Raw genomic sequence first — 15,012 nt, 5'->3', positions numbered from 1 at the left:
AACAGTTCATGAACTTTGATCAAATTAATCAGGAAGAGTAGAAAAGTAAAATTATAATAAAGCATAGCCAAAGTTCAGTCAGGAAGACCATCATTTTGCATGCTTATGTCTATAGTTTATATACTGTGTTCCTTCCTTTACATTTGTGGAATTTGAAGGAAACTGAAATAAAACGCTTATAGTGAAACTCTGGCTTGCAGGAATAAGAAAAGAGAGAAAAGCTGTATATATTTTATATACAATTTTATTAAAAAAATTATGTTTCCTTTTTTTATTTCAACATGTCAGCACATCCAAGATAACCAATCCTTAACATATCAAAAACAAAACAAAACAAACAAAAAAACATCAACAGTGGTGTTCCCATCCATTCTGGATTCATGAATAACCCCCAAAAAGAAATAAAACAAACGAATGCAAAATGTAGGTTATGAAACTAAATTATCATAAAGATGTTCTGTGGAGCGCCTTGGTAGTAAAGTGGTGAAATGGTTCCTGTCAGCCTCTCTGCCATCTATTGATAAAGGCAAAAAAAATCCCAAAAGTTCTGTGACTGGTGCTTTTAATTACAGATATTTTTTGTATTGCAGCACTGACGCACGTTCACAACTTACAACATCGCTTCCTGTTTCCTGACTGTGTCTCTTGCGAAAGTAAGCATATATTACTTTGTTAGTTTACTCTGTTAGTTGGATTCTTCAGTGGCTTTCATGATGGCGTCTAATATCACCACTACTCCATTCTCTCTGCCCATCAGCGCCTCAGCTCAGGGTGGCATTGCAATCCTGACCCTGGCGTTCGTGCTGGGCTTCCCTGGGAACCTGTTTGTGGTTTGGTCGGTGTTCTGCAGAGTGAAAAAGCGGTCAGTGACTTGTTTGTTGGTGCTAAATCTGGCCCTGGCAGATGCTTTCGTGCTGCTCAGTGCCCCTTTGTTCTTACGTTACTTGGCTGGGGGCAAAGGCTGGGAGTTTGGTTCAGCAGCGTGCAAACTGGTGCATTACCTGTCGAGTGTGAACATGTACGTGTCCATCTACCTCATCTGCCTGATGAGCTTGGACCGCTGCATGGCTGTCACAAAGCCTTTTCTTTCTCAGAGAATGCGAACCAAACGCTCCCTGCTGGTCCTCCTGCTAGTGGTCTGGGTGATGGCGTTCATCTTGTCACTGCCGATGCTCTTCTACCGCAGGTGAGTCTAAAATTTCTTTGACAGCTTTGAATGTAATACTTTTTCTACATTTGCAAACTTGATTTTTTAACATTTGTCACTGTGGAGGTTGAGATGTGATAGATATCTGATAACCATCAATAGATGTTCAAAAATCAGTTTAGAAAATAGTGTTCCTAATGAACTTGAGATCTTGGCTCATTATCATCAGATTTAGACTTTTTGCTCTGTGCCAAAGTAATCCAGGTAGCTGTTTTCTGTTCAGTGTAAGCAGGAACTTCTGTCAGCCAAAGCAGCACAACGTTTCCTCATGCAGATGTGCTAAAATGTAAACTAACCGGTTAAAAACAAAGAATTCTTTAAGGCTGATATTCAGACATAATTGTGCAAGATTCTGCTATTTTTTTTTAGAACTTTCCATCAGGTTAGTTGTGGACAAGATAAAGATTGACAACATTTTTTTTTAACTTTGTAATCAGATATTGGTCTGCACTCTGGGTTTGCCACTTTAAACAGAGCAGCAAAGAAAGCTATATTGCACAACTAAATAGAGAAACATCTTGAGAGCTCAGTTGCACTTAGAAATTGTTTCTGCTTTTACAAAGACACACATTATGTCACCTACTAAATCTGTTTTGTGGTTGTTTGATGGTTTGGTTGCTAATTAACTTCCATACATACAAAGTTGTGACATCAATTGATACGACTGTATATTAGAGTATGATCAGCTGCCATATCTGCTATAGGTTGGAGCTAATAAAGTCATCAAAGCATGAATAACGTTTTGTTACAGTTGTTTCGACATGTGTCAGCGTCACATTCACTATGTTATTGTATGCTTTTTCCTTCTGCATCTCTTACAGTAATCAGAAGAGGACATTTCCAGGCAATATCAACCTGACCCTCTGCGATTCGTACCACTGGGACAGCGTAGGTCACCAAATCTTCCAGTACGTGTTTGAGACCATCATGGCCTGCCTGGTGCCCTTTATCCTCATCAACATCTTTTACTCCTCCGTCATCTGCCGTCTGAAAAGCGCCAAGTTCCAGCAGAGAAGTCAAGGCAGCCGCTTGATCCTGCTGATAATCTTTACCTTTGGCATATTTTGGCTGCCCTATCACATTGTCAACATCATAGAGGTGAGTTTTAATTTTTTAGTTTGACTTTCATGGACGTCAAACTATTACTGATTTCATAAGACACCAAACACAAAAATGTCACAGTTAAGGAAATTTCACCACTGACATTTCAGTATAATATAAAATTATTATACTGATGTGTCTCCATTCTTAAAGACAGATCACGTATCGATACTACCTTATCATGTTCTCATTTCTGGAATTAATATTTAGTGCAGCTATTCAAAAAAGCACACTTTTTTGTCGCTACTGGACATCTCCTCATCTATTATCTGCTGTATTCCTGTTTCCTCTCCTCCAGGTGGTTGGCCTGTTGACTGGCAGTGATTCAGTGCTCAAAGCTGCGCGTACAGCCCGTCCAAATGTCACAGCCTTCGCTTATTTCAGCAGCGCTGTCAACCCCATCCTCTACGTGTTCGCCGGCAGCTCCCACATTCGTCAGGCTGGCGTAAGCTTCATGGCAAAACTGTTTGAAGCCACCAACTCAGACAGCAGGAGCGCGTCTACCTCCACCCGCAGCGGCCGTGATACATCTGTTCTACACACGATGTCAGTCAAACTGGGGAAGGCTTTCAAAGGCAAGGACAAGGAGAGGAGCATCAACATGGCAGGGAAAGAGCTGGACGAGTCTGTATTCAAGACTCTAGAAAGTGCTGAGCAGATCGAATAGGTCCAACTCACACCATTTTACTACGTTTCACAATAAATTATTTGAACTGTGTTAAATCATAATTTTGTGATTTTTAACTTTAATTTCCATGTGCTTTATTATATTATATTATTATTTTATATTTTCATTTGTCGACTGTCGATATTGTTTATATCCTGAACATTTTTCAACACAAAAACACGAGTACTAACTCAACAAAACGATGGCTAAATGTTATGGTCATTGGCACGAGGTCCAAGTACATGCCAAATGATACTTTTTTTTCTTTATCTGGCCTGGCAGCAACAACAGCAAAAAACAGGGTTTGTCTGATGAAAAGAGAAAAAAAAGGATTATGACTTTAAGTGTGTATGTTGCTAAGGAAAATGACTCTTACTGTACTTATATTGACTTGCTCTTGAAAGTATTGTTGGCCCAGAAATGATGTATGCATTATCATTTTATCTATGTAAATGATCACATCTTTTTTAGATGTATGGAACTGTTTTAATGCCTTACTTACAACTTGTATTTAAATGCAATAGCCGTAAAGTCTTGCGGCCAGAAGCTGTTTGTTAACTTAATAAAACTATTTTTCATAATTTATTTTGGATACACAAGTACATGAAATACTGGCTTGACATTTTTTTCTGTTTCATGGTAATTTAAATCATGTTTCTAGCGCAATGTTCAGCACCACAGAACATTTCATTATCAATACTTCACCTCCCTGTCACTACTCTAGAACGTTATCATCAAAAATCAGCAGTTAAACCTCAGTATACAAATCAGATTAGACAACTATGGCGCTTTTCCACTACACAGTTCGCCTCGCCTCGGTACGGTTCCAGGACAGACCTTTTCCATTACAAAAAAGTACCTACTCAACGTGGACGGGGTCGTCATACCACGGCTCCGCGAAACTGCTGTGACTTCGTTTTATATGCGACACAAAACACATAAACAATGGAGGACATGGAGGCAGTGGTGTACTTGCTGCTGTTTGTGGCTTTTTGTCACACATTAAGCAAGAAAATTGAGCCGATTAGCTGTAACTATGGTTGTAACGCTGTTGCTGGTATTTAAAAATGCCGGGTTTGATTCTTGTGTGGGACGGCTCATGACTCTTCCAGTGACAACTACCAATCAGCGGCCAGCAGTGTGTCGACGTCACATTTTAGTACCGGCTTGGCTCGCTTGGAACCTCACCAGAGCAGGTACTAAAAAAGGACCAGGTACCAGGTACTTTCCCTAGTGGAAACGCAAAAAGAACCGAGGCTAGTCGAGGCGAGTCGTGCTGGAACTGTGTAGTGTAAAAGCGCCACTAGTGGGCACGTGGCAAGACATTTTAAGAAAAAGAGATTAGGAAAAGTGAAAAGATTAGAATGTATGTATATTATTACATCTGTTTTTGATGTATGGAATTTGTAATTGTTTTAATACCTACCTTACAACATTGAAATTATTTTATAAACTCTGTCTCACTCTTTAACTGGTGTATTGAAATTGTGAAATGTGTCTTTAAGACATACTGTGTTGCTTAGATATGAGACAAGTGACATCATGGGACAGCGCCTTGTGTTCTTGGAGTGACGCACATGCTGTAAATGCACATTATTATGGTCCTGTTCTTCTTTTTGAAGACCACACTTTGGTTTCATGTGTTCTCTATTTTGTTCATGTATGATAGTAAATTTGCAACCATGCTTTGTAAGGTTGATGTGGATATTAGTAATAAATTGCAAACACTGGAAATCCCATTACGAGCAAGTCACACTGGCTATAAAATCTTGTAGTCATGGACTTCACAAACATCTAAATGATGTCACTTCTGCAATTTTCAGCAGCACAGAACATTTCATAATCAACATTTCAACATGGCGTCCTTTCATTCACTGTTTTGTACATCACTCTGTGCTCTATTTCATAACGCCTGATTAACATGGCCAAGTTGCATGATTTCATGTGGTTAATTCTCTGTTGAGGTTAAAATCTGACATCAGATATTCTGAGAAGAAGGGAGCAATGTCATGGGAAACATGAGTTACACATCTTTCAGTACATGGACATAAAGAAATCTTGACGGAAACCTGGGGACACAACTGTACAGAATGATGACAAAGTGCAGCTGAGATTTCCCCATCAATCAGTGTAAACTCCCAAGTAACTACAGCAGCTGAGAGGTCTGATGCGGTGAGAGCCGCAGATGTTTAGTAAGAATGTTAAAAACCATTAATCATCTATTCAAGTTTAACACACACTATCCGTAGTCTCATGTAGTATCTACAGGCTTATAGATGAAGTTTGACCATATTCCCAGTTCCTAGGCCACTTAATCTTCCAAGTATCTTCGTTTTGACTTGGCATGGAAGGCCATTAACACAGGCACACAAAGCAGTTCAGTAAGAAACATATATTTTTAATGTACTTTTTAAAATAAAGATGATCTGATAATAATTAATTATTCTCAAAATACATTTTTGACAGCAAGTGATTGCACAATAACTGATGCAGTCTATTATACAGCAAGTTCAGCCTACAGCTGCAATGCACAGGCCAGACACTAGCTGTTTGGTGCAGGAACAGCATTTCTGGTGAAGATCAGAGTCTACTCAAGGGAGATTCAAAGTAAAACCTTTTGTTACTTCAAATACCTGTGGGAGATGTCAGGGCGTCAAACTATCAACTGTGATGAAATCAACATGTACATGCAAGAGCTGAAGTCAGAATTATGTGCCAGATTTCCAGGACTTCCAGCAACACAGCCCAATGATTGATTGATTTATTTCTTATAAGCCCAGTACAATTGAAGGAGAACAGCATGTCCCTGTTTCAGTACATGGGGATTAAGGAATTTAATATGCACAGATAGAAGTCAACACATCCTCACTGTGGGCATCTGAATTCACACAGCTGCGTAAAACAGTGGAAACTGCCGACATTAATCAAGGGCCTTCATTTTAGCCTGTTGGAATAGCTTGCCAAAGAAGTTTGACTGTCTGAAAAAACGGGGCCTTTGCATTGATTTCAGCACATATAGGTGCAAATAGATATTCCCATATATAAAGTCAATTTTGAGTTCCACATACAGCTGAATCCCTGCAGCTCATTCAGAGACGTGTGTCCAAGTGAAAGACTCTGAACACAACCCAGAGATCATGCAGCTCAGCAAAGAACGGCAGGGACAAGTGTCACACTGAATTGGTAAGATTGTATTAATTGATTTTTTTGGTTTAAGGTTTAAGTAAGGTCATTTTTACTCACATTAAAAAAGAAACAAAAACAGAATGAAATGTGCTTAAATGTAAAGCTGGGGTTTGTACAACAGGAACATGTCCTTCAGTCCCAGAAAGAGAGCACTCAGTCATTAAATAAAATATTGAAATTTGTAGGCACCTGGGTCAAAAAGCTTCCATGTAGTTCACTGACTGTAGAGTATTGTCCAAGAGAGCATGCAAACAGAAAAAGACACGATAAGCAACCAGAAGAGAAAGCCTTTAATGAAGAGAAGGGGTGAGAATAAATTCAAATAAGTAGAACCAGATACGAATAAGTATGAACAATTCTTTTAATTATTCTTATCTGGTTTCTGCACTGCTGTAGCGTGCAAATTTCCCCTGGTGCGGATCAATAAAGTCTTATTTTTTTCGTACTGTATTATCTCGATAAACGACTATGCAGCACATATTCATTTTGTATTAGATGTCTATCACTGCATACAGGAAGTGGTTTGTGAAGGCTGTGCATTGAATAAATAGGACAAAACTGTTGGGCGAAGCAAGACTTGCATCATTGTGGGTTTTGTGACCTCGTTTACCACCGATCTGGATTTTAAGTAGTTGAGTCAAATAATGAGAAATGATTTCCTTGTGAATTCTTGAGGTTTTGCTCAAACTGTCAGTTGACTTTCAACAAGTTGTTCAAAATATACAACAATTTCTTTCTGAGCTTCTCCCTGTACAAGACATAATACACTCAATCAGAAAACATAACTAACGTAATAAATAAAGCTAAAAATTGAAGCAGGAGAGGAATAATTTTTTTAAATTATGTTTTCTAGTACTATTTTGAAGGTTGAAGAATTAGCCAGAATACCCCTAATGACATCACAAGGAGATCACCAGATTTAAGAACACCCTCAGAAGACGTTATGCTGGGTAGGGTTAGGTTTAGTGATAGCGGTTAGTGAGTGATACTTCCCATGATGTGTAAAGTCAGTGGAGTTTCCCTTTCAGAGCTGTCTGCCACAGTGAGAATGAGATTTTCTTTGTTGTAGCTGACATTAGAGGCATTATATACAATTTTAAAGAGCGAGGTGAGAAAAACATGTTAACAAAGCTCACTGGGACATAAACCCCTAGGTCAACAGGACACTCAAGAGTGAGATTTATCATTAATTGTTTTGGACTTAACAAAGATGAATGATGAAGGGAGACAAAATATTCAAAATTCTTTGAATCTATTCTCCACAGAGAACCTGATTATTTTAATAAGAAGGGTCCTCTACTCCACATAGAGCTCAAAGCTGTAATAACGATGTTTTAGATTTTAGATTTCCAACTTTCCAGCAGTAGTTATTTTTGACTATACGACCTTAAGCAATAAACTGTCCACACACACTAGAGATGTATGTATATTAGTCACCTAGAGAACCACAAAATTATTTTCTTTAATACCACATGTATTATACCTCCACTCACAAGTACTGGCAATACTTATTTTCCATTTTTTGCCATTTAAGCGCCATGCATCATCATTATAGATGTGTATTTTCATGCACAAATGTGTTAAAAAATATTATACTATGACACTAGTTAGCTTTAGACATTGTGCAAGAAAAATACGTTTCTAATACGATTGGACAAGATCATATTTTTTAGTTGTGATCATGATTTTAGCAAATAATGCAACATTTTGGCAATTTGAACACCTCAATAAAATGAACTTTTCCTTGTCATTGGTTAAGGAAAGGACAAAGGACTGCATCTGAGTGTTTGAAGTTTCACTGTAGTATTATCACACCTTCCAAAAAAAAAAGAAAAAAAATGCCTTCAAATATTTGTCCATCTTTGAAAGTGTATTTTAGAGTCCTTTCCGGGAAATTACATTCATCGTGTTCAACTAAAATGGTATTCAAAGACGAGACCCAGTAATGTTATGTGGCACAGTTAATTTGCTTTAGACTTTAATCAGTTAGGTGAAGATGTGGCAGGGAACAAGCCGCTAGATCTGTATATGGATGTGGCATAGCTCCAAGCTTTTCCCAGCACTTCTCCTTAGGGTCATAGCGATGCACCCACTTGGTATCCCTTGCTGTGTCTACTGAAGACCCTCCTACAACATACAACTGTCCATCAAGTACAGTTGCCCCTGGTGACAGATGAGGCCGAGGCAGGGCGGGGATGGAGGACCAGGAGTCGTGTTTGGGATCATACAGTTCACAGTGGAGTTGGTCTCCAAAGCCCATCCAGAGGGGCTGCAGCCCTCCAGCTACCAGCAACCCCTTCCCCAAGGCTAACATGACATGACCTGCACGTCCTGCACCCGCAGTCATGGGCGCTCTAGGAGAACAGCCATGGGAAGGGTGGTAGTGCCACATAGAGGGGAGGCAGCCCTGATGGGGGTCGCAGCCCCCTGAAATGTAGATCTGCCCATCCAGTACAGCTGCAGCGTGGCCACAAACAGGTGTGTCCAGAGAGGGAGCCCGCCTACAGGGGAGAGGAAAGTTACCAGTTGGGTCAGAAAAAAGTGAAAAATTACACCTTAGTGTTAAGTTTGTATTACCTTCAAAACATCTTATGACTTACGTTACCCTCTAAATTCTCTTTAAGTGACTGTAAAGTGAGGTAGAACTTTTTTCATGGTTTTAAACCCATGTTTTTTATGTCAAATGGAAAATTCTTGCCCATTTTCTCATCATGCTTCCATGGAATTCAGCTTCAATTATTTAGCCTGACGTTAAAATCAAGTAACTTGTGTCTGACCATTTTGTTGTGAAAGTAACACTATACCTCCAAGTATTTTCCTCAGGACTGTAGTACTCCACGGCATCCAGATATTGCCTGTCGTCACGGTTGCCACCCAGCGCAAACACCTTTCCTTCCAGACACACAGCGGAAAAATAGTCCCTTTGACACAGCATGTCAGGCAGGCGTTCCCATTTACTCTGGGTAAGATCAAACCTAAAGAAAGGGATGTATTATTATTTATTTGTTTTTGATTAGTTTATGTTGGATAACTCCTAATACTACTAATAATAATACCTAAAACTTTATCACAACATTGTATAGCATGTTTTACACAGAGGTGCCTTTGTTGTTGGCTAAACAAGCTGCCTTGTTATACTTATAGACCAGTTATACTTTTATAAATTTAGAACAAATTACGTATTAGTTAATATATAATTGATGGGTAAGAATATCAAATATCAGGAAAAAAAGGCATGTTTAAAATGTCAACTTTCATTGTACCTTTCCCAGTCTGTTTTAGTGTAACTGTGGATAGGGAGGCAGTTGGAGGCAGTTATATGATTTATCTATGTATTTGTTATGGAGTCCAACAGTGCCCCCAAATGTCAAATATTTCAACTGTCAACTGTTCTTTCAAAACATCAACAGACCTGCGAGGCTATTTTTGGATATACACCATGAAGAGACTGCGGTTTCAGTACTAATGCTGTCGCACATGCGGGCATAGTTAGCTACTGACTCAAAACACCTGGGGAACACCAAAATAGCAACACTGGGAGGTGTCACATTGAGACAACCCGAAAGGCTGAATAGGTCTTTTTCATGTGAGACATGACACAGCAGGAAAAGCATTGCCTGCATTGAACCCGAAATAACAGATATTTTTGACCAATAGGGGGCAGCAGAAACGAGTCAACAGCAGACTGTTGCTTATTTACACATAGAGCAGTTATAAAGCAATATCAACATTTATTGGGAATTGTGTTTTTGTCCACCTGTTGAGTGTAAGTTTAATATTCACTGTCTCCCAGATATGTTTTGGCTCTCTACTGACCCCCAAGGTAAATATCTGGCTATGTCTGTTTGCTGTTTGTTGCTGAAAATGGTACCTTGAGCTCTGGTTAATTGTGATGGATTTTTATTCTTTTTCTTTTAAGTTGTGTATATCAAATCACTGATCAGTTAGTATATTAATAAACATAAAGTCATCAAATAGAATTGTATTGTCCTATTATGGTCTCAATGCTGTTCTAGAGAATTTTCTGACCCAATAAAAACACATTCCTGCAAGAAATGTGACATACAATAAACATTTGCACAGAATATCAACCACTAGCATAGGTAAATTCCTGGCTTTTATGAATTGCTCCCAACCCTACCTTAAAGCAGATTTGAGGATGTCCAGTGCTCCATAGTACTTGCGTCCTCCCAGGACATACAGTTTGTTCTTGAGGAGGCACACTGAGTGTCTGAATCGAGCCGGTTCAGGGAGTTTGGCCAATGGCTTCCACTCTATGCTTCTAATTAGACCGGGTCCCCGGTGGAGCCGGTGAGCGTACCACAATGTCTGGTTGGGAACCCTCCTCATGAATTCCTCATCAACAGTGTCGCCACCGACCAGAACCAGAACCTTTAACAGGGCAGAAGCAGGGACAGGTTGTATTTACTCTACTGTATATATTTCTATTTCCAATTTGACTGTATTTTAATGTTTTTTATCACCCTAGAAAATACAATAATACAATGAAACTGGAAAATTTAAAATTTTAAGGTTATGATTATTAGTACATGGTTTGGAGCGCGAGGTCGGCAAAGAGGCCCTCTGTAATCCCCCTTTAGGAGGCTTCGAATAACGTCTACTGCTTCTTTGGCCCCAGGGCTTCTGCAGAGGAGGCGAGAGCTCAGTGCCTTCTGGAGCTCAGAGTTGCTGAGAAGAGGAAGGCGAACACGGAGGAGTAAGCCTGGAAGAACTGGTAGTCTTTCTTTTGGGTTGTCCTCTACCCAGCTCATTACTGCATTGAACACCACAATCTAAGAATGAAGGGAAGAAGGAGAAGAACAGAAATTTGTGTTAATTTACAAAGGTTCACAGAGCAGAATTGTCATCTTCTTTGTTGAAATTTAAGGTTTCAAAATTGGCAGGATAAGACATGGTACTGGTCAAACCTGGTCATCAATTGACAATCTTGTTGATTTATTTTTGCAAAAATAAGTTCAAAATCCCTTTTCTGTTACATCTACAAGTTTATGACAATTTAATTTCCAAGGCCCTGACTAAAGTGATTAATGCCACAAAAAGTCTGTAATATGTTAAAAAATAAAATAATAATAATAATAATAATAATAATAATAATAATAATAATAATAATAATAATAATAATAATAATAATAATCTTTCAACATTTCAACATTATTTTGTCTGAAAACCTTCAGTATGCAATGATATGAATTGGAAAAAGGAGGCAGGCAAATTCCATCGGAGAAGCTGTACTGGTCATAAGTACAGCTCACTGTACAAACTCACTATGTGACTAAGTACATACTCACTATGTGACTTGCCATTGAAAGTTGGTTAATTGTTTTTTTCTTTTGTAAATATGCAAAACTACGGAAAATATATGCATAAATTGCGGCCTATAAGACCACATACTTGTGACATGATGGGCTTATTTAATATGTTTTCTTTTCCTTAAAACATTGAGTCTTTATGGTTATGAGGTCCTGTTTTTTGCCCATCATCAGTAAAATAAAAACAATCAATAAACAGTATTTACCTCACTCTCTACACACAGTGAGTCCTTCTCAAGCAGCCGGTCCAGAAGGGGACTTGGGACATCCTTGAATTTCTCCCCAGCAGAGATGCACTGAAAGTGGGCTAGGATGTACTCCTCTGCAGCCTGGCCCAACTGGACCAGCCCATAGGTCTCAGCCAGGACCAGCACGTCCAAACAAGTGCTTTCATCCATTCTGCTCCGCAGGAAGTCGAGGCACAGAGAGAGTGCCCCCTGCAGCTGGAACTGCAGCAGTGCATCTGTGAGGTCCCAAATCTGCCTCCAGCCAAGTCTGAGCTGACCTGTGTAGATGAAGCTCAGTATGGATTCGATGACCCAGGATGCCACACCCCGCAGGCAAACAACATCCTCACTGGATTCTCGTAGCCCTCCACAGAGCAGTGCCCGAAAATAGTCCCCACCTGCTGCTAGCACCACACGGTGTGCTGAGAAAAATGGAGGGAGAATAAAGGAGGGATATACAAGAAAATTTGAGAAAAGTAGAGGTACAAGCAAGCGGATACAAGACTTCCTCACCAAACCTCCTCAAGAATGAATGATGATCTAAAATGTCTACACCACAGATTATGACAGCCCTCTGAAAAATGCATTTACAATTTAATCATCAGCATATCTCAATCTGCAGATGCAATAACACCTTTCTGTGATCTACTTCTGACACAGTCTCTTCCCTGCTTACGCCATACTGCTGCATAATTGGATGTTTTCTGCACTTGCATCTGCATACCATGAGTCAGCATGTGTCATAGGGTAAGAATAGTACATTCAGCCTGTCTTTAAAAAAATGTAGTATAACTTTGACTAAAGGAGTGACTCTCTGTTCATAACTTGCTGTTACTTTCACCTCCTACCTGCATGACTAACGGCTGACAGCAACACCTTTTTGACCTCTTCGGAGAAATGGTTACGTGGAAATGTACAGAGTCTCTAACTTAGGTGGAAGTACATGAGAGGTTTAGGTGGTGTTGTTACATCAAATTTTTTATTTTTTTATTTTTAATTTGATGCTAGCTTGTCCAATAACTCAACATGGAGTGCATTCAGCAACATGGGTTAGTGATGAACATCTGAAGGAGACGTTTGTCTTTAAGTAGACAGATTTTTGTTGTTGTGAGATTATAGACTTTATGATTTACTGAAGCATTACTTTGGAGAGGGGTCCTAGACAGGGTTTATGCTTTTCACACTCATTTTTTGCTCTTCAGTTCAGTTGATATTCAGAAGTCAGTTGATATTCAGAAGTTACAGGTGTCAGTACAGGTAAACTTAATGCAACTTAATGACCATTGTTTGAGGTATTATTTTGGAAAAATTAAAATAGGATAAATGGCTGTAGGAAAAACAAAAAACAAAACACTGGACCAACAAATAATGTTCTCATTGCCTCCCAAAATGACCCTCCCAAAAGGACGTAGGTTGTGACATCATACACTGTTGCCTTACCTGGGTATTTCTCTCCACTCTCTGCTTGTATAGTGACATCACATCCTACTCCTCTTTCCCACAAGTCCCTGATGACAGCCAGACTATTCTCTATTTCTGTGGCTGCAGAGGTCACAACCTTTGACATCCATTTCCACCTCAGGCGCTCCATCTCTAGGCATTTGCAAGCATTCAACACTTCCTCCATTATCTCGCCTTTACCCAAGTCCATGGCCACATCTCCGCAGTATGCAAAGTCCAGAACAGCCCTTAACCCTACTGGGGTCAAACAATGGGCTTTTTCGTCCACTTCAAACACAGGTTTTTGTTTTAAGCGAAAAAATGCCTCTGGGTTATGACTGGCAGATGCCAGCACAAGTCTGTGAGCTTGGAAGGAGTTGGTTTGGAAAGGAAAAGTGCAATCTATGAGCAGTCCTTCCTTCCAAAGGCTCTGTAGGCAAGCGAAGAGAGACTCGGAGTGTGAGGGGAGTGTGTAAGAGAGGAGATCTGGGTCCTCCTTTTGGAGAGAGAAGTGGCGATGATGCCTCAGTTCTGTGTCTTTATCACATTTTTGGTTTAGGAAGAGAGCCCCTGGTCTTCCTTTTCCACCAGGACCTGAATCTTTTCTTTTTCCAAACCTTCCTTCTTCACTTCTACCCCCTCTGTCTACCCCTCTTTCTCTCCTAATTCCTGAAACTCCTTCTCTTTCCTGTTGTTTGTCTCCAGTCTTTGTTGCTTTGCCTACTGTCTCAGGGCTCTGAATCCTCCTGTTGTGGACAGAAACACCTCTCCCCTGGCCCACCTGCTTGTCCTGATGCGGATGTCCAGACATTTCCTGTCAAGGTGCATTGTACCAAGAACCGAGGAACAGAGTAGGAGCGATGAGTAAGATAAGGAAAGCACAGGGACAGTAGGGAGGAACAATGTGAATACTATGTTTTTGGAAATGTCACACACTGTAGTCATTGCACGTATTTACTTTCAGACACACATTGATTTCCCTCGTGACCATTGTGTATCTTATGTTTTCTAAACTTGACCTCACCCACAAAATGTACTGAAAACAATGTCATGAGCGACACTCCCAAATTCACAGAATTACAAACATGTCAGTCACTGTTTAGCAATGCTGAGAGAGTTGACTGTGTCAATACCTAAATATCGCTCTCATGTGCAATCCTGTTTGTGTGCATCACCCTGTACTCCACAGAGGTCAATATATATAATAAAAGCTATTACTAATTTTTAAAATAGGAATCCCTGAAGCACCCACTATATCATCAGCAGCAGAACACAACCTTTTAAGCTAGCTATTGTAAGAGGAGTCTTCACTTTATTATAAATGGTTAATATCTCATTTTAGAACAAGACACTGCTTTGACACCTACCTTGTCGTTTGCTCTATCAGTGTGGGTGTAACAAGCGACTTTGACCAGGACACAATGGCATTGTGAGTATGTGGGGTGCAGGAGGCAATGGAGCAGGTTTAATTATAGCTGGGTGCTGGCACTATTAGGAATACACTGTAAGAAGTATCAGGCAGTATGGAAACTAAAAAGTCTGTTTTCATAAACCAAGAGGGATCATTCGTAACTGTTGGATTTTTTCAAAGCAAATTTAAAATTAAAGAGATTACATGTTGTTATTAAAGGTGTGTTCAGCTTGAATTTAAGGTATTCTGTTTTCAAAAAGTACTTAAGCAAGTTAAATTTCACCCACCAGACTGGCCGATGCTTTTCTTATTTATGGACATAATTTTTTATAATTTAAAGGCATAAAAATAGATTACATCCTTCATTCAAATTCATATTTTTTTATAGTGTGTGAGTGTAAACATCAACAATGACACAAGCTTTCTAGACACAGTACAAGCAT

At 39.6% G+C, this 15,012-nt stretch overlaps 2 protein-coding genes across 2 annotated transcripts; one reads left to right on the top strand and one right to left on the bottom strand.

Moving 5' to 3' along the window:
• The first annotated feature begins 713 nt into the window (after nt 1–713).
• Nucleotides 714–3,196, top strand: LOC134005648 (leukotriene B4 receptor 1-like). The gene is made up of 3 exons (XM_062444589.1): nt 714–1,186; nt 2,029–2,305; nt 2,607–3,196. Exons 1-3 carry the CDS (start codon nt 714–716, stop codon nt 2,973–2,975), a joined length of 1,119 nt encoding a protein of 372 aa, XP_062300573.1. The 3' UTR covers nt 2,976–3,196.
• Nucleotides 3,197–8,139: 4,943 nt separating this feature from the next.
• Nucleotides 8,140–13,969, bottom strand: LOC134005496 (kelch-like protein 33). Its single transcript, XM_062444421.1, has 6 exons — nt 13,159–13,969; nt 11,698–12,140; nt 10,712–10,954; nt 10,303–10,553; nt 8,966–9,136; nt 8,140–8,662 (listed from the first exon to the last, which is right to left on the bottom strand). Exons 1-6 carry the CDS (start codon nt 13,967–13,969, stop codon nt 8,140–8,142), a joined length of 2,442 nt encoding a protein of 813 aa, XP_062300405.1.
• Between the last annotated feature and the right edge of the window lie 1,043 nt (nt 13,970–15,012).

Source organism: Scomber scombrus, chromosome 23 (genome assembly GCF_963691925.1).
Source record: "Scomber scombrus chromosome 23, fScoSco1.1, whole genome shotgun sequence".
Classification (NCBI taxonomy): Eukaryota; Metazoa; Chordata; class Actinopteri; order Scombriformes; family Scombridae; genus Scomber; species Scomber scombrus.
This window is presented reverse-complemented; position numbering and strand designations above follow the sequence as displayed.

Excerpts from the sequence above, each read along its gene's own strand:
- LOC134005648 (XM_062444589.1), top strand. The coding sequence starts at position 714 with ATGGCGTCTAATATCACCACTACTCCATTCTCTCTGCCCATCAGCGCC. Across the intron at positions 1,187-2,028 it reads CCGATGCTCTTCTACCGCAG|TAATCAGAAGAGGACATTTC; the intron begins GTGAGTCTAAAA and ends CATCTCTTACAG. Across the intron at positions 2,306-2,606 it reads ACATTGTCAACATCATAGAG|GTGGTTGGCCTGTTGACTGG; the intron begins GTGAGTTTTAAT and ends CCTCTCCTCCAG.
- LOC134005496 (XM_062444421.1), bottom strand. The coding sequence starts at position 13,969 with ATGTCTGGACATCCGCATCAGGACAAGCAGGTGGGCCAGGGGAGAGGT. Across the intron at positions 10,554-10,711 it reads GACCTCGCGCTCCAAACCAT|GTTCTGGTTCTGGTCGGTGG; the intron begins GTACTAATAATC and ends GCCCTGTTAAAG. Across the intron at positions 8,663-8,965 it reads CCTGAGGAAAATACTTGGAG|GCGGGCTCCCTCTCTGGACA; the intron begins GTATAGTGTTAC and ends TCTCCCCTGTAG.